Here is a 24,183-nt window from a genome sequence, read left to right on the forward strand (position 1 = left end):
GGGCGATGGGCGAGACTTATGAGATGTAGAATGTAGTAGGTCTATTATGATCAACGATTATTTCTTCCTTTACCATCATTGTAAATCGTAGAATCAGTGAGAAGATTGGGAAGATATGAATTGTGATTTGTTCAAATAAAAAGGGAAAAACGAGTATGTAGAACCAAGACAAAAGAATGACGAGCAATTGAGTTTCACTCACCTGTCCGTGTCTAATAAAACCAAACACTCTCAACCTCTCAACCTCTCCGATACTCCAAGATACTTTCACTCAGAGTGACAACGATATAGATAGAAGGAAGTGGATAGAAGTGGTGAGAAGTGGAGAGAAGAGAATAATCAGGTGTAGAAGGATATACTTTATTATGGATGAATAAGAACCGATCAAAAGTATATTTCCAAATCTTCACGAATGATAGATAGATAGTTGGTAGAGGTAGAATGGTTGAAAGATAATAGAACAAAAGAAACGAGTAGACCTATGAGAAAAAGAAATAAGTTTATAAAGATAAAGATATGAAAAGGTCACAGGTCACACAGATCATAACTTTAGATCAAAAAATGATCATAAGTGGTATCGAATCAATCGGGGTAAGAGAGAGAAAGTCACGTTTTTTTTTTACTACTCCTTTCTGTGTAAAGGATTTATTGACGTTGAATACGTTACTTACATCATTACGAATACAGTATTAATTCATACGGATTACAAAATATATTTCTTTCTCTTTTATGCATATCGTTCCCATCTGTCACGCATGTATATATATGTTGATTGTAGCATGTAGTATGGTAGTATGGTACGCAGGTGGGATGGCAAAAGAGGGAAGAGGGAAGAGAAATCAGGAATCAGGGGATTCTTTACCGCCGGAGAAAGGAAAAACTTCCGAACAATGTGGAGGTTGTCCATTATTTCCAAGTAGAGTACAAGTACTCTATCATCGGTTTCCTCGTTGTCACCCCGTTTTACCAAGTTGACAAGGTTGCATGTTGGAAGCTAGGAGAGAGGATATGATAGGATAGGAGAGGATACATGTTTTAGGGTTCGTCCTTTCGTCATAGCTTTAGTAGATGGGAGGAGGATGAACGTGTGGTCGAATGGTAGCATGAGAAAGTGGATCCAACCCATTGTAAGTCGAACAAGAATATCTTACTCATCTCATATCCTCATGGTTGACAAGGAGCAAGGGCTGAGAGGAGACATATGATTCCTCTGGATCAGAGATAAGAAAGAAGAGATGGAGAATGATTGATGTACTATTTAGCTGTCAATCCTGTTCTTAGCATCGAGCTTGTAAAATGTACCCGTACTTCTTGAGGAAACTCTTTACATCCATATATCAAACATTCATAACATCCTTACACATTCAACTGTACTAACTGTACTCGTACTTACTCTACGTTAAATCCTAGATGAAACAGAACAAAACAACGAGGAAAATTGACCAATGACCAACTTAAGAATTATCCATACCTCTTACAAAAGCTTCAAAATCGAATCCTAAATCCATTTCTTGAGCATGATCTAAACCTAAAGCCATTGACATATCCTGATCCATCCCAATCCCATTCCCATTCCCATGTGTATAATTACCCGATATGAAATCATTCGAATAATTCCAATCCCCATTCCCATTTCCATTACTGAAACCTTGTGCTTGAGTCATATCGGGAGTATTTGATTGAGGTGAAAATTGAGACCAATTAGGTGATATAGTCATTCTTTGTTGTCCAGATGAAGAAGATATTCCTGTTGTATGATTCAGATATCTTCCTTGTGAATTTGATCGATTTATACCTGATTGTGATAGTGGTATATTTGTTTGTATATTCGGATGATTGTTTGACATGTTCATAGACATTTGAGGTATTGATAATTGAGAAAGGTTTGGTAATTGTGAAAGATTTGGGAAATTCGTCATTCCTATCGAAGGGAAATCTGAGGATATAGGTACGGAAACGGATGAAATTGGGAAAGTTGGCACGGCACCTTCGAACATTCCATTCTCTGCCAATGTCGCTGAAGTCGTAGCACTTTCCGATAACGGTGAAGTACCTCCTACTGGTGGAGGAGTTAAAGATAATCCATTTCCATTCGGAGGTGGTCGACGTAATGGTGATGACACTCTTCGGAGCTTAGCGGAAGATGACAAGTGAGAGAGATCATCATCACCTGATGTATCTTCTGGAGAAGGAGAAGTGAGTGGGTTGTGAGCGGAATGAAGAGATTCTTCAGCACGTTTACGAAGACGTAAAAGGATAGGAAGACCTCGTTTGGCTCGACAACCTTCTCGAGCGGCGAAGGAGATATCACATACGATAATCATTCCGTGTAGAGCGGGAGAGGCGAAGGCGCAACCTGGAGCACGGATGGTGATAGCGGCTCTGGTAATCAGTCCTTGCTCTATACTTGATAGTGAACATGTCTGAACGGACAAACGAGCTGCCGGCGGCATAATAGGGGAAACCAGATTTGCGCCACCAGATGCAAATTGACATGCGTTAATGGACGAGATAAGATGAAGCAATTGCGGTCGCGGAGACATGTGATGATACCTCGGTGGGAAGTCTCATACAACAATGACGTGGACGAAGCGTCGATCTCACTCACAGACAGACAGCAGATGAAAACGCGTGAAACCAAAAGAACCACCATCTGGCGATCAAACTCGGATGGTAAATGACCAACTGTTTGACGAGCTGGACGATCTCCTGAGCCGATTCGTACAACGCCACGAAAGACGGCCCAAATTTGGAAGACGACGGATCATCAGGTCTGTCGACCAAGGCACGAGAGAAGAATGGTCGGTTGAGGAGTAGACGGGTTTGAGCGACGAGAAGACGTATACCGAGTCGGTGGATCACCTGTTGATCAGAGGAGGTTCCGGTGATTGTGAGGATGAAGACGAAGCCCATCATTTCACCGGATAACAGACAGAAAAGAAACGAAACGATGCCGAACAACCCAGGAGACGTTTGAATACAGGAAGTGAGAGGATACGTGTCACACGGAGGTTGGGATCAGAATTGAGGAAATGACGACTGACCAGATGAGGATGTATGTCCATGTTCAAAGGTAGATCTTGGATCGACACGCCAGGTAACAAGGCTTCCGGTACCGAGTTCTTGACTGAAGCGTCAGCATCAATTTTGAACAAATTATCAAATTCAGCATCAAATTTCGTGGTACATGTAGTGCCAGTTGGCGGAAACCACTAGACAGTGAGAGGGGCGAGTGTGCTTCGAAGGGCACTACAAAGAGTAACGCACAATCAGTCACTTCTTTATCGAGCGCAATGACGGCTCCCTGTGATACAGGTGTGACTTGAGTTTGCTATCTTGTCAACTGAGTCGTAAATGGTATAAGTGACTCACGATATCGATGACCCGTTCGAACAGCTGGATAAGACGGTACTGTTTAATCAGCTTGTGTCACATACGAAGTTGAAACGGAAGATCAAGCTAAAGGAAGAAATGCACAGTATAGAATCTGGGAGGAAAGGTTGTCGTATAGAATGTAGAGGATATGGGAGAAGTTGACGTATAGTGTAGAGGATACGGGAGGCGATTTGAAGTCTGAAATTTAAAGAATATGAAAGGAGAATTTAATGTCTGGAATGTGGAGGATATGGAAGGAGAATTCGATGTCTGGAATGTGGAGGATATGGATGGAGAATTTGAGGTATGAAATGTAGAGGATATGGAAGGAGAATTTGAGGTATGGACTGCAGATGATATGGAAGGGCAGGCCAGATTATGGACTGTGGGAACTGAAGTACACAATTATGCGGAAAATCACAAGAACCAAAGGAAATGCTAACCTTTGCACTGTGAACTACTCAATCAGTTGATATCCCAAATGAGCAAGAAAAAAACACTCACAAGAATCGGGATCTGACAACAGACCACTGCCCACTTGAGGAGGTTTAGTATCTGACATCTTATTACTGGTAGCATATGGTCTTGCGAAACACATTGCTTGAAGTCTGTCATATGTCTTCTCCATCAGCTCAAGTCTTCACGGAATGGTGATCTTCATGAATAGTGAACCCTTCTCGAGCTCTGAGGTACAATCTGATATAGGTCATGATTGTGAAATGGGTCAGGAGTAATCATCGTGATACGATTGTCAAGCCTTACAAGGATTGTGGAATGGTCACCACGATCAGAAAGCCTCCAAAAGAGAAAGGCATCATGGCGAGCGGAATTGGAGAGGGTGGGAGAAGAGAAGTAGAGAATGGAAGAAAAACCTACCACAAGTTCCCACCATACTTGTCGACGTTCTTCAGTTTCATAAGCCGACAACCCGAATGCAGCCCCATCGCGATGCAATCCCAACTATTTATCAGTCATGCTTTCTCTAAGTTGACCTCGCTGATGTTCCATCGTAGATATAGGAGTGATTGAGATGGATCAGAAAATACGTGCTTACTCGATGAGCCACCTTAGTTGCACTACCTAATATCGGCCAGAATACCTCTGCGCCGTTCCCATCTGTCCATCAGACCATGTGAACATGTTTAAGAAGATGACTTACGTTTATCATTCAATATGAATGTCCCACAAAGTAAAAGACCTTGGACAGTGGCGGGACTGGCGTGTTCTAATCCTACAGCACTGAGACAAGCCCTTCCCAATGCATATAGTTTGTCTCCTTTTGGATCGACTGTGAGTTAGTTTGTCGAATCTGCCAGCGAGCAAACACACTAAGGTAATCAGATCTTACTAGAGGATTGTGGAGGAGTAAATCGTCATCTGCTTGAGAGATTGAAGCAGAGTGTAGTGAAGAGAAAGCCAGTCATAAGGATAGAAAATTGGACGTACAAGGTTGACGATGAAGATCGAACATTGTTCCAATAGCCATTACAATAAATACGCAAGCTAATTTGTGAGCGTTGGCAGGTGTTTCGGTATCATAGGCATTCAAAAGATGGTCGCCTTCGAACATTGGTCGGGGGATGATTTGATACCTATCTCGTCAACATCCCAATCGTCTCGTCTACTCGTTGATGTCCAACGTTCGTTCCTGCGCCGAAAACGCCGAGGGAGAAGACTCAGGAGTGGGCATTGATAAGGAGATATATAACAGGCAGAGAGAATAGTCCTTCGGGGTGGTAAGACAAGAAACCACTCACATCCAATTGACATTATCCCAATAACTCTCACATAACCCTTTCCCCTCCGTCTCCCAATCTGGTAGCTCTTCTCTTAAAGCATCTACATCAAATCCCATTGTACCATTGGTAATATATTCGTGCAAACCTCCTTCATTCATACCTCTCGGAAATCCACCCGTCCATTCCGCCCCTGTGAGAGGGGGAGTTAAAGGCGCTTGTGACGAGTCCTCCTCTGCTTCTCCTTCTTCTCTCAAATATTCACTTCCTGCAAAACTCCCTATGAACCTGGATTCCCCTTGAGGGGTGATTGTCAATGTTCCGAAAGCTCCTTCTACTTCATCGTTCGCTGGAGAGGGTTGAGGATCTGGTTTGGCCCTAGGAACGGGGACTGAGGGGCCATGATCCGGGGTGAATGTGTAAGTGCTTGAGAGGAGAGGATGTGGGGCGGTGGAATGTTGAGAATGAGATTCTGCTAAAGCTATTTCTAAAGCTTGGATACGTTGGTGTAACTTTAAAATCAGCTTGGTACATTTATAAAGTGGTGTGAAATGATAGAAAGATCAACTCACTTCTTCTGTATTGGCTAAGATTACACGACGACCTGAACCTGTACGTAGTTCTCCATTTGGACAGATTTGAGGACAACCACGCTTGACACCTAGATATTGATCAGTATGATCGGTTCGGATCTTTGTAAATCATCGAACCCCAATTCACATTCCGCCCTCGAACTCGTTCCTCTGGGTGATGTCTGTACTCGACCATTTCTATTGCGTGGCGATAGTTGGATGGAGGGGAGGAAGTGAGCAGGAAGAACAGATAGACTCACAACTGGTACATGGCCAAGTTCTCGAACATTTGAGTTTGAGTCTAAGAGATCAGTCATGAAACCTATACAATCCTCACCAGAAAATCTTCTTTCAAGAAAGAATAGTACTAACCTACGACATTCCGCACAACTAAAACTAGGTTTACTAGGTTTCCCTTCCTTATGTCCATCTCGTTTAATCAACTTTACGCCACTGCCGTCTGACGGCGTGGAAGGTGTGGCAACCATTTACCAAAAACCTCCAAACTCCAAGCCACTAAAACTTATATCGAGGATCCAAGAAGAAGAAGAAGAATGTAGGGGTTGGGGTGGTATGTGACACAGAACAGAGAGGTAAGGGCGTAGTCAAGTTGAACGGTGGTCTTGGGCGGTGATTGGAAATCGTTTCGACTAAAACAAGGGAGTGTATGATGTAGTCGTCTTTTCGGTGATGTTCGGTCTCGATGATGTTAATGGCGATGAGACTTTTTACACAAAAGTATGTAAGTGAGGAAGATAATGAAGATCAATGTGGGTTTGGGTGGCGAAGGAATGATATTATGTACATGTGTTACTTTTCCATCAAATGATCTCACGATGGAGGGTGATCCTCGAAAAAAAGTCGAAATCACCGGACAACCGAATGACAGACAAGCGAGGGTCAATGACCTGAAAGACCGGACAATGGAAGTAGGGAGGCTAGTTTGAAAGTGAGATGTGCGAAAGAGATAGAGAGAGGAGGAGAGGAGGATGGAATTTGATGGATGATTGATTGGTTGATGGGTGGAATGATGCGCGATACGTTTGTAACGCAACTAGGTAAACCCCGGGTTTGAGGCCGATGAGGATCGGAAGGGGATGAAAAGGGTAGATGAGCTTCTATTGCTTACTACTACGCACTTTGACTTGACCCAGGAATTGGAGGGAATGTGCAGGAAGATGTGAAATGCTTGGCTGCCGGCTGCTGTCAGGCTCAGGCCGTGATAGGATAGCTGCTAGCTGCTGATGGTTGCGGACAAACTGCTCGGACAACCCCTATTCCATCTCACAACGATACCACAAGGGCAGCTCGTAACCCCCTCTACTGAACGAGCAATGACCCAGAGAGGAAATGAAACACGGAAGTGTATGTTCCTATAGATATCCAAGTAATTCAAGTAACTCGCTACTGGACAATTCAAAGAAGGCAGGGATATCTTGGAGCGAAATCACCAAATGATTCCACAACCATGACCATACGAGTGAGCGGGCTATGCAGACTCAGGACCTACAGCGTACGGCGGAATGCTTGGGACGTCAAAAAGGGTATATAAATAAGGTAGAATGGAAGTACGAGTAAGTTACGGGTAGATTTATTCCTGACTTATGGCACAGTACCATTCATTATTCCTGTAGTTGATCGGCTTCATCGCCCAAACAGGTCGATCCCGCGATGTTGATCACGGTCCAGACTTCAAACCTCAAACTCCAGACTGTCTCAACCTTTCCTATAGGATCTCCCTGCACAATCGTCTATTATGATTCCCTCTGAGGCTTTTAAATTTATTCACAAGGGCAGGTTCAACTTTGTCGATCATCCGATCTCGCGAGTCGAGAGATGCTGAAACACATTGTTCGTATTCCATATTACACGTCGGTACGTCGAGCAATCTAAATGTTCCATCTTCCCCAGGTCTCAGACGCGGCGAATGGTCAAATGTCGAAAATGGTACCAAAGCGTACCAATGATTGATTGATTATGACGCCTTGACGAACGAATAATGAGTTGTCTCGTTCACCCTCTTCCATTCTTCCATCTAAAACTTAGTTCCGGCCGGTTAGGGAGTGATAAGTGATGTGTTGTGATATGCCCGCGTTTTGATTGGTCGTCGAGACATAGCCCATGAAACAGAGGACGACGCATGATTGTGATGGTGTTCGTGTCATGTAGACTAGGCATGTTAGTAGGCTGAGGAGGAGATACAGTAGGTCACCAAAGGGATATGAAATATGCTTCTCGGACCATACAACTTGCCAATCGCCAAACCTTACTGCCTCGTGCTTGAAGGGGAAATATGGAACGCGCCGAACTGGAATCTATTCGTTCCCTTTAAGGGTCTCGGTCTCGACTCTTTCTTTCGAACACTTTTGAACTGCCTATTGAAGAAAGTCTCACACTACCCGCACGTACTCTTTCAACCCTACCTTTCCCGTATTCACAGGGAACAAAAGAGAGAAGAGTGAGTGTCATGCAACGTGTTCACTCACTCACTCACTTTTGACCATCATACAAGCGAACCGCCGGCCGCCGTCATCTCCGCCACTCGTCACGCCACGTTATTCCCTCTCTCGGTGTCTAAAGTGTATTCGATCCATCACGCCCGATCGATGCTTTAGGGATAAGCGAAGTGACCGAAAGACGGATCCTGTTCGGCATCCAGTGCCAGTCATCTAAAGTCATCCAGTCAACATGCACGAGCCCTCTAACCTCTTTTGACGCCGTGCCACGCATTGCCGCATGCCTCATGTCGTTTTGAGCACCGACGTGAACACCTCCGTTCCCAGCTTCGAGTCATTCTTTCCACCTTTGGTATCTCGTAAACTGTCCGATGCCGAATGCCGAGTGACTCCGTACTACCACTACCGATTGCGTAAACCTCTCTTCTTTTCCCATCACGACATTCCGAAGCGCCGAAGCAAAAGATTCCCACCAAAGCCTTTCCTTCCTTCTCGGGGCGTGGGCTGACGGGCGGCTTGTCATTCATATGTACACTTTCTATCGCTCGACTCTTCATTGATCGCAAGGATAAACCGGGGACCATTACAAGTGAACATTGTCGATCTTTCAGTTCAACCTTTTTGGGAGTTGAATTTGAACATCGATCGACATCATTTCTCACATTACCCAATTTTACCCAGTTTACGCATGTTAAATCTCAGCCGCAACCGACAGCCGAATAGCAGATCGATCTCGTTTGGGGTCTTTCTACCCGAATCGACTTTCCCCCCTTGCCTATCGCTCATCGCCCCACGCCTTCGCTTTGGTATCTCCCACCGTGAAAAAGTAAAAGTAATCTAGTCAGCAATTCGGCTTTAACATCAATCGGGGACAGTAAGTTACCGACAAACCGATACCGACGACCGACGACTTTATTCTCTTTCCATTCCCCCCCTTGGCCCCTTTGCCCCTTCGACCTCCCCACCCCGAAGTCCAGCTCGACTCGCGCTTCACTCGCCCTTACGCCCGTCCACTCCTATTCTGTCTCCTCCACCCTCCCTTCTCGGTCATGCACCCCCACGGTCATCCTCAATCTCACGGTCATCGACGTCCTTCGGACCAAAGCTATCGTTCTCTCCCTTCCCCCGTCCCTGCTGGCGGGATCCTCAACCAACCACAGCATCTCAACAGTGGAGGTAATTCAAATGGGACCAACAATTCCAGACCACAATCAGATTCTGGTGAATCTTCACGTACAACACTCCTTTATAGTGGTCAACTACCACCTCCTATTCCATCAGGTCCTTCACGCGCTTCTCATTCGCTTTCCTTCCGCAACACACCCCACTCTGCCCCGGTAGGTCTTCCCGCCCGTCGACCTTCTCCACTCGTACAACCGACATGGGTTACCACACCTACAACCGCTCCTGGACCCGAACATTCCCCACACATGAGAGCCGAAGCTGCTGAAGGCAACTACGGTGCCCCTTTAACAAAATGGGAGATGAGTGCCAATTGGCCTGCTTTCTCGGTAACACCCTCAAAATCCAATTCTGCCCAATCTTCCTTCGGAACAATCGGGAACGGAGGACAGAAGCAACAACATGCTAACACGAATCCTCACACACTCGGCATCGGTCAAAGTTCCAAGCCGGGCACACGTTCTCAGCCCGAATTTCCCCGTAGAAATAGTCTCGAACATCTTCTTTTACCCTCTATCAATAGAGATTCGGATAAAGAACAAGATACATCAAGTAGAGCTATAACTCCAGAGGTGGAACAAGAACAAGCGAAACAGAAGAAAAGAAGGATAGCTTTAAGTTGCGCAGAGTGTTCAAAGAGGAAACAAAAGTGTAATCGAGAAACTCCTTGTCAGCATTGTAAAGCTAGAGGTGTACCTGAACTTTGTCTACCTTCTAAGGCAGGTGAGGATAGTTCTGACAAAGAGAAAAAACCTGTCATCCCTACCATCAATCAAAGAGGGATCAAGAGAAATAGTCTGAGTTTGATGGGAGAATCAAGTAGACCTCAACCATTACCAACGTTGACTGTACGTGTGACTAGGATAGAAGCTTTAGTCAATGCTATGGTCAATCGTATAGATGGGATTGATGAGACCAAAGCTTTACAAGATTGGCGTATAAGTGAGCACGTCATTCACGTCTTCATTATCATATGACAAATAAAAAGAAGATTAACGATGAAGGAAAACAACTGACTTTCGTAGATCACGCCCCAGCCACTTCACCTTCCCCTTTAGATTATCCTCGTATTTCATCTGATGACCAATCCTTATCGCCCTCAAGACTTCCGATGAATGATCAAGAAGATCTTCTGCTAGAAAGGGAAACTGAAGGTAGGGAGGGTGGTGTCACAGCGACGGATATCGATAGAGATACTATCATTCGTAATCCTTTACCTCAATCAGTAAGTATCTTCATATCCTTCCTCTTCGTATCTTTGCCTTTTCTTTGGATTGTTGTTGATTCTTTCCTAGCTGATTTCGCAGATGGTCGAATCGAACGTCCCACTCGGTTTAGATTATCACGGTACACCTGCAGAAAGAATGACTCGTCTCTTTCAAGATTGCGGTGTGAACCCATCAGAAGTAAGTTCATTCCATATGTTTGATGCTCGTGCTGAGATAGCAGTTGCAGCGACTAGTCAGCGAGCTACCTGGTCCAGGTCTGAGACATCAACTCACCGAATGGTTCTTTCGCAAGATCAACTTTGTTCGGTATCCCATATCACAAGAAAACTTTGGAGACTGTGAGACTCCTCATACATCCCTGGTTGCTTAAAACTGCACTTCCTCATAAAGCACAACATTTCACTTTCCACAACTCACGTCCTCCCCGCGCTTGATCAAAGAGTCCTGTATCATGGTGGTCGGATTTCTTTCTCAGATTGCATTCGCGTGGTTGAGTATGCGCTGATTTCAGATGTCAAATTAATATATGAAAGTCCCGCTTTGGAAGCAATGGCTGTCATCGGTCTTCCATTAGTTTGTATAGTATTCGCTATGGCTATTCGTGTGGCACCTCTAGAATGGATAGGTGACGAAGAACAACGTCGGACTTATAGTCTGAAGATGTATTGGAATTGTGAGTAGTTTTAAAGATCTTGCCTTTCCTCTTCCCCTAGTCCTTTACCCAAATTCACGCCTCTCCACACTTCTATCTTCCTGCACTTCACACGACACCCGGGCTTTCATCTCTTCTCACATGTTGTCATCTTGACATGTCCACCCCTCTACTTCAATTGTCCATACCTCTACTTCAAATGTCTACACCTCTCCATATCAGAGAGGTCAAAGAATATAACGTGCATGCGTCGATATTGATGATCAGCACGAACCGCCATTATCCTATCTTCCGCTCTCATGGCCGAAAGTCTCCCATTGGTAGAGACTAAAATCCTTGTAAGTCACTAAAAGTCAGAGGAAGCGAAGAAAGCTTATGGCCAGACGGGTCTATACTTGGTTTTAATGCACGAAAGACGTCTGGCGGAAGGATGGTGTGAATTTCGATCTGCTTTATCAGTCGGACAAGCTATTTTGCTTCATCGTGATGGGACAAAGCTTGGATTGAATGCAAAGGTCACGGAATATAGGAGAAGGTTATGGTCTTATCTCGTACATGCTGATGCTACGTGAGTATTCTTTTGTCTCTCACTTTTGCTCTTACTTTGACTCCTCTTCTATCCGGACTATCTCAGCTAAGTTCCCTTGAAGACTCATTCCTTCGCCTTCACCTTTTCCTTATGTCTCAAAAGCCCCGCTCCTCTCCGAATAATCGTTTGACTTTCTCAATCACCTCTTTTCTCATCTCTTCATCATACTTCCCCAAAGATCTAATTTCCCGCCCTACAGTCCTATCATAAACTCATTGCCCCCCTCTTTGTCAAATTATCCGTGCGACTAAATTATCCGTTCGACAATTGACAAATGATTGACGCCCAGATACTCGTGTCTCATAGGTCGACCAACATCTATCAACCAAGATTGTGTAGACACCCAGTAAGTTCTCAAACATAACGAAGCAAGTATGACTCACAATAGTCCTCCCCTAAATCTCGACTTGGGTGAAATATCCCCCGATGGTCCTGCTTCACCGAAATTGATGGACATCCCAACATTCGCTACGTATTTGATACTCCGACATCGTCTAGGATTGATAGTGGCAAAGGTCTGTTGACCATTTTCGGCTTTCCCAGTTCACTCTGATGACTTTCACCACGTCCTCAACCTGTCACTCGAATCTTCTATCATTCCAATGCACCACGTCGTCGCCTTTTGCTGCGTGGGATCTGTGACTTACATTTGTCCCATGTCATACATCCACCTTGTCATCTACACCCTGCTTCTGCTATCGATCATCACCTCTCGATCATGAAATTGAACTGATACGTATAGATCACGAACCATTTCCAACGATTGAGAAGTATGGCAACTTACAAAGTCATCGAAGATCTTGATGCAGAGTTGAAAGAGTTTGTGAAGGACTTACCGGCTGCATTTCGAATGCACGACTTTGATAGATCTTACGATACGAGTACGTCTCTTCCTTTTGTTCCTTGCCATCTCATTTCGCTTCTTCTCTATTTCTCCCCTCCCTTTTCAATTGTATCCGTGTCTTCTTCCTTGTTTATCTTCTTCGCGACTGAGCTAGTTTATTCTCTGTCCATGGTCGGCTGCGAGAGAGATCATTAATGAAAGCAGAACTGTGGTTCCTCCCAGTACACCGATATTATATCCAAACGGAGATTTTGCACTTTACTATCATCTTGCATGTCAGTTTGCTTATCACCCCCTTCTCTTGGACTCTTGGCTCCTTTTCCTGTGTCCTCTCCTCTCTACGTCTACCCCTATCTAAATACCTTCTGCTTTCCTCGTCTCATTTCCTCCAGCATTCTCTGGCTGTATACCTCCCTGCCTGCTTCCTTTCAATACTTGACATCACATATCCGTGGGAATCATGCCAAGTCTCTCTCATTGTAACAAACAGGATCATCCAGTCTCATTCGTAAACAATACTGACCGGACAGCGTCCATACCTACTCCGCAAACTGCGACAGAACCGTTATGCATTATCCAGGAACGCATGCTTCGAAGCCGCCGTGACGGATTGGAAGATTGTTCGTATTCCCCTCCGACCCCGTCGCCATGAGCTGACAGGTCAGAGGAATGCTTTCAAGAGGGACTGTCCTGACTTTTTCGAGACTCTCCTCGGGGGATCTTTCCGAGAATTCGTGAGTCACCCAAACTGAGCATCCTTGAGAACGTTTTCTCAATACATCATCATTGTATACACAGTCCTCCGCGTGGAAGAAGTTTTGCTAGTGTACCGTGATTGACTGTAGCTGACGAAGAGAACGCAGCAATGATCGCCGGAATCAGTATCATCTTGAATCCCCACGGATCTCAAGCGGATGATATGAGGAAAATCATGAAGAGCTTTATGGATCAATACCCTCATGATCCTAAAGCAGACGATTTTTCTCAAAAGGAAGTTGGCATTGTGAGTTACGGCCATCGTTGTCAGAAATCTCACCTACCTTCTCCTTCCGGATTGTCATCACTAATCGTCTGCTACCTGCTCTACGCTCATAGCTTTCTCAGTATATCGATACCACTGCTAGTCATTCATGGCGTGGATTGTCCGGTATGCTGGGTATGATACCTCGACGAGAAGAGGAAATGAAAGTTGACCCCAGATCTATACTCTTCACCGACGGGCAATGGCCAACGAAGAACTCCGAGCCAAAGAAGAACGTCGAATGAAAGAAGAATCCCATAGACCCCATCCACCTCATCATTCCCACCCTGCACATCCAACCACCCATCCCGATCGTCCTTCCTTCACTGCCATCTCCTCTGAACGTGATAATCGACCTTCTCCACCCCATCCTCATCCCTCCAATCCTCGTCCATCAACTTCCGGAGGTCCACCCACCACTAACCCGAATCAAACTCCTTCACGTTCTCCATTAGTCAACAGTTTCCTCCGAAACGAAGGACGAGCACACTCTCATTCTTCTCCCGGAATGGGTAGTAGTTCAGAAGATGATCATCCACAACGTTTGTTAGACCATTGGATCTATTCAAACACTCAATTCGGACCTGCTGATACGGCATTGGGTTTACAACAATATCAAGCTTATCCTCAACCTGGTTTACCGGGTTATATCAATGGCAGTCAAGTACCTCTGATGCAACAAGGTGGAATGGTCGGACAAGGGTATACGGATCTTGGAGGTTTTGGTGGGTTTGGAGGTTGGGGAGATCCAAACGTAGGAGGAGGAGGACCTTTGATGGGTATGGGTATGGCGGATCCTAGTTTGATGAGTGGGGCTTTGACGGGTGGTATAAGAGGATCTTTGGCTGAGACGGATGGGAATAATAGTGTTTATTGGAACGCTTTAGTGGATGGTGAGTTTAAACTTTGGAGTTGTTCCTACTTCCCATCCTTGTCTCCCAATTTTCGTATCCTCCTCTCCTTCTTCTTTTTGAATTTATCTCAATTCATTTCGTTCATACTCTTCCCAGTCGTCAGAATAGTACATCATCTACTTACACCTCTACTTTCCTGATCCTTGTCTTTCCCTCTCTTCGTCTTACACTTGACGGTATTTCCTGGATTTTCCTTCTGGATCCACTGCAAGAGGAATAAACACATACGTCATAGTTCGATACAGAGTTCAAGTCGAAAATCCAAGACGTTGTCAACATGCTGAATAACAGGTATCATAGCGATGAACCCTCCCAATCAAGGATACATTCCTGATCCTCATAATCAACCAATGGGTCCAACATGATCTCTCCTAATCTTCTCCCATCTCAATTCAACCCCAATCATGTCGATTCATGGTCAACGTGTGATAATGTCTGTGATAAGTTAAACGATGCGACGTGTCACTCACCAAATGTCTTGAAACATCGTCTTCGATCCTGCCCTATTTTGTGTTCCATCGAATAGTGTCTACATCCACTCGGAATGTATACAAATATCCGAATGTATACAAGTCATCTTTTTCCGTTTCCGAGATGTCAACAGAAATTGTTACATACATTCCATATTGGGACAAATCTTGTATGGATTATCGATCGAATTCCTCGGACGACCATGTTTGCTTCGTCGATGTAACGACTTCTGAAGCGGGTCAAAATCTCGTATTTGAGTGGAAAGACGAGTTTGTCTGAGTTTGCTAGGCAGGTAGGATGGTAACAGGTCGAATGCAAGCATGGGAATTCGGGGATGCGGGAACGAGGGGGAGATGGGAAAGGATAAATCTCATTTAGTTCTCTTGAAGATTCTGAAGGATCGGAGAAAACGAAAGAACAGGAAATAGGGATGAGCTCGTCAAACGATGGGATCATACTGTCGAGGTAACTCAGATCACAAAACACAAAATACAAAATACAAAATACAAAATACAAAATACAAAATACAAAATACAAAATACAAAATACGAAAGACCAAAAAGGAGAAGGGAAATGGGAGGTAATGATCATACACTATTCACGATTGACAATTCACGATTGACAATTCACGATTCATGGTTCGCTTTTGAAGGTCCACGACACGATATACGATATACGATACATGAAATACGAAGTACGAAAAGAAGGAAGGGTTTTACTCTACAAAGCTATATTGTGACATATGTACACTTAAATGATCTAAAAACAGTTTATATTTTATATTTTCTCTCTAAAATTGCATTCACATTGTATAATACTTGCATATATGTTTTTTTTGTTCAGTGTCAATACTGTATATATATCATCTAACCACTGTATCAATGTGACATATGCATGCTTATTTCATCTATACACCAGAAAACTCACAACAGGCACACATCTCATGCTTTTTTCTACCACATATTCATTCAACATACATATACTGAGTTCGACCACATATTCATACGACATATCAAATACAAGCGAGTTTTGTTACATGATTATGGAGGTTCAGAAACACATCGTCTTCTTCCTTCTTTCCCATTTGAACCTCTACCTAGAGATTTACGAGATAAGGGAGGATTTCGAGGGATGGTTTCAGGGGTGAAAGCTAATTGAAGTGCGTTCCAAGGATACAAAGGTGTTATCTCTTCTCTCATACCGTTTGTCACCTTTTTCAAAGAATTATCAAGTTGAAAGATCTTGTTGGTCGGCATTGAATTAGGAGGAGTGTGAAGGTATGAAGTAAGAGTATGAGGAGTACGTAAGATTGTTGATGGGGTTCGTATTGAAGCAAATGTGGTATTGCTATTGAGACTATTCATAAGCTTTGGTGAAGTGACTGAACGCAGCTTACCATTTCTCCAATTTCACAGCTTGTGGAAGATTCTCGATATCTCCTACTTCGTGAGAATCATCAGTTCGAAGTGTTTTCATCGCGTTTTTCAACAAAGTTCCAAGACCTGTACGGAGAAGTAACCATGCTGAAGCTAATAAAGATACCTATCAATCAGCAAAGAGTAGGAGTGTAGATAGAAAAGAGATTTACGGCACCGCAGAGACACATGAGGAGTAGACTTGATATGATGTTGATAACCCATGTTAGGAGATGAGAGAGGACTGCGAGATTGGGTTTGCTGATGTTTCCTAATTGGGGGTTGAACAGCGCTGGGCCTGATCCATGAGCTTAGATCTGTGATTTTTCTCATAGCATTGACCATCGGATATGGAGGAACAAACCTTAGAAAAGGATTTGAAGAGATGAAGATGGCTCGTCATGAAGAAAGAGACACTATGGAAGGATGAAAAGCTTCAAGGGATGTCGTGGGAGATACGAGCAAGAAAGGCGGAAGGAATTATGATGAACATACCTGAGAACAATGTGATAGGGCCGAACCAACGTTTCTTGTGAGATAAAAGATCTTTCTTCCATATTGACAAGGAAGACAGAGTGTCGTTGATACTCTCATGAAACGTAGCGGCGAGTTGTGATAGAGCTTTCGACTCGGACGCTGAATTATGTAATGAAGTTAGGAGTTCAGAATGCACGGACTGACATTAGCTATGTAGAATTAGAACTTACGGACTCACTTTCAATTCGAGAGCATTGGAGACGGCTGAGATGAGGGTGGGATGTAAATCTTGGCTAATCGTTTGGATATCTCTCATATTCTAAGTAGGTTAGCTCATAGAGATCTCCAGGGAAGATCGAGCTCACCAAGAACGTTTCTCCCGTCATGGTTGATAGAGCGAACATCTCTAGTCGGAGGTTGTCCTGCTGGGTCAGCTTCTCCAACGCCGCGAACCAACAGGACTGACCGTATTTCTCATGATCATCTCTGATAATTGATGTTGTCTTTCCCAAGTATCAGAAAAAGCTTGTTTCAGATGACCCTCCATAGACATCTTCGTCGCTGAGAGTTCATCCGAATGCTAGTCACGTCAACAGCGTTCGGATCACGTCTGGCACACGCACCTCTTGTGTGACGAGTCGTAAATCCTCTCCTAACTGATCTGATCAGCTTTGGCAAAAGAATACACTACTAGGAAGCTCACCTCTCTCACTCGTGTTTGAAGAATATCTTCCCAAGCTCTTTCGATCTCAGTGAACAACTTATCCTGAACTGCTCTCGCGTCTCGTTCCATATTCCTCCACAAAGCAATCTTCCCAACTTCCAAATCCTCCAAAGCAGTAGATAACAGAAGTAGATTATCCTCCTGCATGACGGTTTGAGTGTTAAGGTCCCTCAATGCATTCTCCGCCGCTTGATTGGTACTCTGCATCGTCTATTCATCAGCTCAGGGACACTTATGAGAGGACCGAGCTTACTTGTAGTTTTTCTGATAGATCAGAGACCAAGCGAGATTCCCGAGTGGCTCGAGATTCTTCATTTTGTTTCATCAAATTGAGCAATGCGATTTTCTCCAAAGTAGCATTGACATATGTTTGTCTCGCTATCTCTTCGATATCAGCTCAAAATGGCTCTAGCGAACACTAGCTGAACTCACCTGCTTCCCGTTTCCCACTTATAGCGTGACACAATTGCGCTATCTTCAGCTTGATTCTCAACGGATAAAATCCGAAGATTGACTCACTGGCTTCTCGTAGATAACCATTATATGTAGTCCAATCTTGTGGACTTCTATGTAATGCTCTACCATATGTGAGCTTGGCATATCAATATCACCTGAAGCGAAAGCAAAAGCTCACCCTAAACACTTCGCCAGGTTCCTTCCCTCTCCATCACCTTTCATCCACCGTGTGATCGATTTAGTCCGTGCGGTTTCCATTCCAGGTTGACCGTACCACGCCGAACATTCCGTTGGGATAGGTAACAAAGCAGAGGAGATTGCACATAATGTGAGTGATATAGCCACTGATCATCAGCTCGGAAGGATTTTTCCTCGAGAGCTGACCTGATTTGCGATCATCCTCATGCAATCCTACCATACCATCTCGTTCGGTGGTGCATGAAGAGGAAAGACGGAGTGATATGGATGTATGACAATCAGTTTCTGTCATGGATGATATTATATCTGAATGATCAGCTTCCCTCCATTCTGTCGGAGTAGCTGAGGCTTGCGAGAGATAGGATGAGTGATGGTATGTACTGGATGAGAGATAGTAGTACATACCTAGATTACCGAATACTTCTCTTTGTTGTTGTGGGGTAAGACCGAGATGGGAGATGTCTGAAATGTCAGCTTCAACTTGCCGATTAGAAGAATTCTTGCAAGCTCACCTAGTTTATCATTTACCTTCTCTGACAGTCTATCATTGGAAGAGCCAGCATAGACATGAGGAATGGAAGAAAGGTAAGGAAATAGAAGAGAAAAGACCAGGATCGTCCTATGGGTTTTCATCGAAAAGACTTGTTGAGATTCTTTTTTGTGTACAAACTCTCCTCTTTGTATCTGTACAACAACGGCACACCAGTCTCCTTCGATCTCTACTTGGAAAGTTGAATTGTGAGGTGGCGAGAGGAGAGAAAGAGAGGGAAATGTGAAAGGATAGAGTGGGGAGAGTGGGGAAGAAAAGTGAAAATCAGTCGCGAGGTCTGTGCGGAGTGGCAAAATTCGATTCACTCTTCACCTTCAACACTTAAGTACAACATGAATAGAAGAGAATGTCAGATGGAATAAGTAAATAAGAAGAAGAAGAAGGAAGAAGGAAGATATCAGATCTTGGAAAAACTTATGGGTCATAGTCAGAAGGAAGATTGAACACCTTTACTCGACGGACTTCCTTGAACTCACTTATTCCTTTCTTCTCCGTTTCACCAAAGGCACCTTCATCTGGACAGAGGGGAGAAGATGTGAGGAGGGTAGAGATGATGACCATATGCATGTCACAGTATCGATACAACACATAGTGAGAAAATGCGATTATATCTGTTCTTCGGATTATGCAGATTTGTCGTTGATGTTCTGATATCAAGAAGTCGTTTTTGATACAGGTCGAAGGTCCTTTGGCCAATCTTGAACCATGAGCCATTCGCCATTGGGTCCGAGATGAGGATTTTGCTCAAAGTGTGTGCCATCGCCTGTAGATCGACCCACGGGGACTGATGGTGAGTTGAGATCCCAGACGACAAGCAGCACAAAACGGTACCACAAATGGTCATTGAGTTGTCGCGAGGTGGGACAGAAGTGACACCTCACAAGGTTACCCCCTACAACCTTGTGGATGTGGAAGGAGCTGTCGAAAATAGCCTCGAACATGAGTGGATCAGGAAATGGAAGAAGAGTGAAGATGTATTTTTATATTGTGGATAGTGAAGGGGAGAAGAGTCGAATCGACCACTCACATATCCACTCCCACCATCTCTTCCCCATTTTCATCTCCCATCTTTCCCTGTTCGTCCCGACCTTCCACCTCTGGTCCACCGACACACCCCCAAATTCTTCTTTCCACCTCCTACGAACTTTCTTCTTTTCGGAATTATGCCAAAACATGCCATACTCAATCTGCAATATCCGATTTTCTTCCTCCATTTGATCCCTACCGGCGAACGATTCGACTGTCGTACGGCCCGTCAAAATGAGGTGAAGGTGGGTGAGAAGCATGGTGAAGGTAAACATTGAGAAGATTGCCGTTCTGTTGTCAGGTACATCTCATGGCATGCAAGAGCTGCGAGCAAGGAAAAGTAGTCACGAGGCTCTGAAGTCGGAGTAACTTAGACTGAACATGAGGGGGAAGTAAAGCAGAGGATATCACGTCGATGGGAGGAGGAAAACGCGGAGGTTGGCGTGGGCTAAACTCACATGATAGCAAGTGTGATCACCTCTCCATCTTGTCCACTAGCTTTTGCCGCATAAGCAATGAGCACGCCGAGGGTGTATGAGTTGAACAATAATCCCCAAAAGTTAAAGTTCATGAAGAATTTATGATTCTGCCATCCGACACATTGACCGATCCAGAGGCAATGGTCTACCATTAGTCTTTTAACACCCAGAATTTCATTCGTACGAACGAGTCATCCGTGACATGAACGATCATCGCATATTGAGCGTCGAAAAGATTAAAGATGGACGGCACAAATGACAGATGATAGCACTAGTCAAGACCACTCTACTCACGGTCAAAAGCCAAAACACAAGTTCCACAATGCCGACAATGATGCGTTCGTTCAGGTTTGACGATCTCGCAATACTGACACCATCTCGGACCCACATTGACAGTAGGTACTGGTCTTCTAACTGCTCTCCAATCGGTCAAATCTTCTTTTCCCCAACCTCTTCTCTTTTGCCTCGATCCTCCTGGGTTCTGCTCAGTATCATCCCCAAGTCTGCTGGGGGCAGATGAGCCCGATACGATTCTGTTTTCCGCTATCGGACGAGACTCAGGATCTTGGTTTGAGCCATCACCCATTGGGTGAGACACCATGTCGGTTTTGAGGGACGCGAGGGTGGGACCGGTGAGAGTGGCGGAAGATGATCGTTGACCCGGATGACCGACGAGTTCAGTAGCGATGTTGATTGCTGGTGCGAGGGTGGAAGGATCAGGGGCGGAGGAATCGACGGTGCCCGATGGTTCTGTGCGACCTGTGGAACCGGGAGGTAGAGGAATGGGGAAAGATTGGGCAGGTGGAGGTGGGAATTGAGTGTCAGGTGAGTTTTGAGGTCGGATGGAAGGGTTGAAAGGTGGCCAAGGTTGACCAGTTTGCCATGTTTGTTCCGGTATTTTTGGAGGTGGAGTTTTTTCGACGTACTATGATCATCAACCTGTCTGCTTTCGTGCGATCATGTTCAGAGGAGGAAACGACTTACATCACGAGCGAAACCAGGTCCAGTGAGAGTGATCTGATAGTCAGTGAGTCTTCTCGATATTACATTGCTTCTAGTTATCTCATAGGCGGGTCAGTGTGATCAATGAAGGATCTGTGTCACAGAGGATTAATTCTTCCACGACCGCTGAGAAGGAAGAGGTGATCTGTGAGAAAACAGAGAGGAGAGTGTGTGAGTAGAGTGTAAGAGAGGGGAGTGAGAGATGAGAGAGAAGAGAGTATAACCAAATGCCAAAAAAAAACCCAGACCAACAACCTCACCTTGAGATAATTCCACATATTCATCAACCACAAAACCACAAACCCTATCAAAATCCCAACTCCTGCTGCTCTACCAAACCTCCCTCTTCGTTGGATACTTTTGGCGCATATCCGACCTACGACAACGTAGAATACCCATATAGATAAACCCAGTAGAATTCTAAGATATCAGCGTCAGCACTACCTCTTGTTAACTCTTTTGTATTCTCCTGAACAAATGTCTGGATAAGAAATAGGTTTCATTCTCAGACCAACGTCCCGACGAAGAGGTAGTCGAACATGTTCACTTTGAGTAGATCTTACAGACGAATCCCGAGAGGCCGAGAGGTGAGGGAATGGAGGTTTTAAAGTTATTTTGAAGAACCCAAGAGAGACGGACGGGACTGAGGTTTTGAAGTTATTGAGCACACCAAGGAGATGGGACGGATCCGAGGTTTCAGAGGTCAAAAGAATATCAAGGAAATGGACAAATCCGGAGTTTCAAAGTTCATCAGAATCCTAAAGAGAGGTAAGGAAATGGCAGACGAGGAAGTATAAAGAGATGAGAGATAAAATATCCATCATAATCCTAAGTAAATGCAAAAAAGTAACAAGACAGCGAAAACTCACAGTACCATAAATTTCCTAAGTAACCAATTATCTTTCTTCCCTTTATCTTTCCCAGCACCAGTAACAAGACGTTTCTCGGGAAGTTTATCCTCCTTATTGACATTCCAACCCCTCTTATCGGTACTTGAACCCCTCGGATCGAAATGTGTATCATTCGTATGAAGGTTTATCATTTCATTTCTTATATCATTCCTACTCTCCCCTTGATCGCTCGGTCCAGTGGGATTTATACCTTTGTTCATCTTTGAACCATCTTTCAACGATATTCTTCCTGGTGATGTTGAAACATCTATCAACGATATTCTTTCTGGTGATAATTTCGAAGTAGACCCCAATTCTCTCGTATGGTCTTGTGTAAAAGTAGAATTTGGATTCACGCCTTTTTCTTTCATTATATCGCACAGCCCCTCTGACGGATCCGCAGATATTGATTTGATATCTACTGGACGGTCGAATAAAGGGACAGAGTGGAGATGATAGATGGTATATAATAGAAGGAAAGAGGATAGTTAGGAGGAGGGAGAAAAGGGGATGGATGACAAGTAGTAAAGTAGAGTAAGACAGAGGTGGCAAAACGTTGAATGAGGTCGTGGTGTTGTGTGTATTTGTCTATTTGTCCCCGATGGACCATGGACCACCCTTGGTTTGACTGTATTCATACAAGTACAGTAGTGTAGTACTCTACTTGTATACTTGCATACTCAGGAGGGTGATACATAAGAATATACATGATAGCATGTAGCGCTTACCCATCAAACTTGCATACTCTCATATCGTATCGTACAAAATATGATATACTCGTTACTCGAGTAATTACGAATAAACCCACTGTGTATACCGATACAACCATCAGAACAGTCAAGTTTTCATAAGACAACATATACCGAACGATAATGTACTCTTTGACTCTCTTCACCTTTGCTTAAACTACTCGTAGCTTGGGTGTTTGTCCAAACAATGACTCGATATACTTTTTCCACCACATGTCAAGTATTCATTCCTTTCCGACTTGTCCAAGATAACAAAACTCCCTATCGTCCCATTCCGTCCCGAGAGGAGAGTTAAAGCCTTCGACACTTCCCTTCTGTTCCCTACTTACGTCACTGGAGACCGAGTTGCCAATGAGTAAGGAAACAACTCGGTGGTGGGAAGAGCGGGAGTAATATTTAGGTCTGGTCGCTGAGGTCGATTGGACAATTCAATCGTCATTGTCGGACCAAGAGAATAAAGAGGTCGAATCCCTAACTCAACTCCTCACGTCAAAACCCCACAATCCCCTCCCTAATCCTCTTCCCTGATCTCGTCGAGGTAAAGCCGTACCTCCCATCACAGGTTCCCCATCCCAATTCGATTTCTGAGTCGGAGGTTGTGGTGGGGTATGTGAATGTGTCCTTGTATGTTGAGGATTAGGTGAAACGGCTGTAACTCTTCTTGAAGCTAATAGAAGATCACGATTTCTTTCAGCTTCTGATTTTTCTCTTCCCCCATTCTGCGATTGTGATTGATTCGATCCTGGATTCAAAACTGAAGCGGAGTTGGGGGTTGAATTGGAAACGTTGGAAGTTTGATTAGGATGAGGGTTTGATGAATTAGGAGTTGAATTTGATAAAGGGTTTGGAGCTTGAGTCATATTGGGACTATGCGTAGTAGATTGTCCAACATGTGGTGCTGGTAACCTTGGTCTTTCCCTCTCATAATGATTAGGAACAGGTTGTAATAAATCCCTTTCTCTATCTCTCTTCAACCTTTCCGCTCTATCTTTCTCTCTTTCTGCTTCTAACCTATGTATCTCTCTTAGACGAGCTCTATCACGTTCTTCATAATCTAATTCTTCTTGACGTTGATTACCTCCCATCTCCCCTGTCAGAGCCATCTTCGTTTCTACCATTTGTAACAGTTTATCCGTTTTCGTTAACATACCTTCCAACCATCGTTTCCCTTCTCGA

General features: G+C 44.3%; 6 protein-coding genes across 6 annotated transcripts; 2 read left to right on the forward strand and 4 right to left on the reverse strand.

The window, feature by feature from the left end:
• Positions 1-1,454: 1,454 nt before the first annotated feature.
• TREMEDRAFT_59973 (uncharacterized protein) lies at positions 1,455-6,113 on the reverse strand (the record flags this gene model as incomplete). The annotated part of the gene is made up of 15 exons (XM_007002608.1): positions 1,455-2,382; positions 2,609-2,862; positions 3,045-3,127; positions 3,268-3,331; positions 3,373-3,411; positions 3,819-3,832; positions 3,880-3,994; positions 4,252-4,335; positions 4,430-4,491; positions 4,535-4,663; positions 4,822-4,967; positions 5,133-5,623; positions 5,684-5,803; positions 5,944-5,984; positions 6,056-6,113. The coding sequence occupies 15 exons, from the start codon at positions 6,111-6,113 to the stop codon at positions 1,455-1,457; spliced, it is 2,628 nt and encodes an 875-aa protein (XP_007002670.1).
• Positions 6,114-7,305: 1,192 nt separating this feature from the next.
• On the reverse strand, positions 7,306-7,861 carry TREMEDRAFT_59974 (uncharacterized protein; the record flags this gene model as incomplete). Its single annotated transcript, XM_007002609.1, has 3 exons — positions 7,306-7,422; positions 7,473-7,572; positions 7,701-7,861. 3 exons carry the CDS (start codon positions 7,859-7,861, stop codon positions 7,306-7,308), a joined length of 378 nt encoding a protein of 125 aa, XP_007002671.1.
• A 1,327-nt stretch (positions 7,862-9,188) lies between these two features.
• On the forward strand, positions 9,189-14,710 carry TREMEDRAFT_27559 (uncharacterized protein; the record flags this gene model as incomplete). The annotated part of the gene is made up of 16 exons (XM_007002305.1): positions 9,189-9,480; positions 9,910-10,263; positions 10,347-10,546; positions 10,629-10,727; positions 10,771-10,888; positions 11,062-11,223; positions 11,470-11,540; positions 11,586-11,770; positions 12,081-12,137; positions 12,180-12,306; positions 12,534-12,672; positions 12,840-12,961; positions 13,166-13,255; positions 13,301-13,369; positions 13,492-13,638; positions 13,835-14,710. The coding sequence occupies 16 exons, from the start codon at positions 9,189-9,191 to the stop codon at positions 14,708-14,710; spliced, it is 3,108 nt and encodes a 1,035-aa protein (XP_007002367.1).
• A 286-nt stretch (positions 14,711-14,996) lies between these two features.
• Positions 14,997-15,520, forward strand: TREMEDRAFT_56297 (uncharacterized protein). The gene has a single exon (XM_007002538.1). The coding sequence runs from the start codon at positions 15,165-15,167 to the stop codon at positions 15,318-15,320; it is 156 nt and encodes a 51-aa protein (XP_007002600.1). The 5' UTR covers positions 14,997-15,164; the 3' UTR covers positions 15,321-15,520.
• Positions 15,521-16,081: 561 nt separating this feature from the next.
• Positions 16,082-18,944, reverse strand: TREMEDRAFT_59976 (uncharacterized protein; the record flags this gene model as incomplete). The annotated part of the gene is made up of 16 exons (XM_007002610.1): positions 16,082-16,397; positions 16,438-16,583; positions 16,630-16,754; positions 16,952-17,132; positions 17,172-17,252; positions 17,299-17,355; positions 17,400-17,513; positions 17,557-17,589; positions 17,637-17,867; positions 17,911-18,041; positions 18,090-18,128; positions 18,177-18,235; positions 18,292-18,457; positions 18,498-18,617; positions 18,717-18,773; positions 18,824-18,944. 16 exons carry the CDS (start codon positions 18,942-18,944, stop codon positions 16,082-16,084), a joined length of 1,977 nt encoding a protein of 658 aa, XP_007002672.1.
• Positions 18,945-19,408: 464 nt separating this feature from the next.
• TREMEDRAFT_37516 (uncharacterized protein) lies at positions 19,409-22,744 on the reverse strand. The gene is made up of 9 exons (XM_007002406.1): positions 22,238-22,744; positions 21,629-21,788; positions 21,351-21,383; positions 21,240-21,291; positions 20,984-21,125; positions 20,661-20,830; positions 20,346-20,511; positions 19,889-20,178; positions 19,409-19,645 (listed from the first exon to the last, which is right to left on the reverse strand). The coding sequence occupies exons 1-9, from the start codon at positions 22,627-22,629 to the stop codon at positions 19,515-19,517; spliced, it is 1,536 nt and encodes a 511-aa protein (XP_007002468.1). The 5' UTR covers positions 22,630-22,744; the 3' UTR covers positions 19,409-19,514.
• Positions 22,745-24,183: the final 1,439 nt, after the last annotated feature.

Source organism: Tremella mesenterica (genome assembly GCF_000271645.1).
Source record: "Tremella mesenterica DSM 1558 unplaced genomic scaffold TREMEscaffold_2, whole genome shotgun sequence".
NCBI lineage: Eukaryota > Fungi > Basidiomycota > Tremellomycetes > Tremellales > Tremellaceae > Tremella > Tremella mesenterica.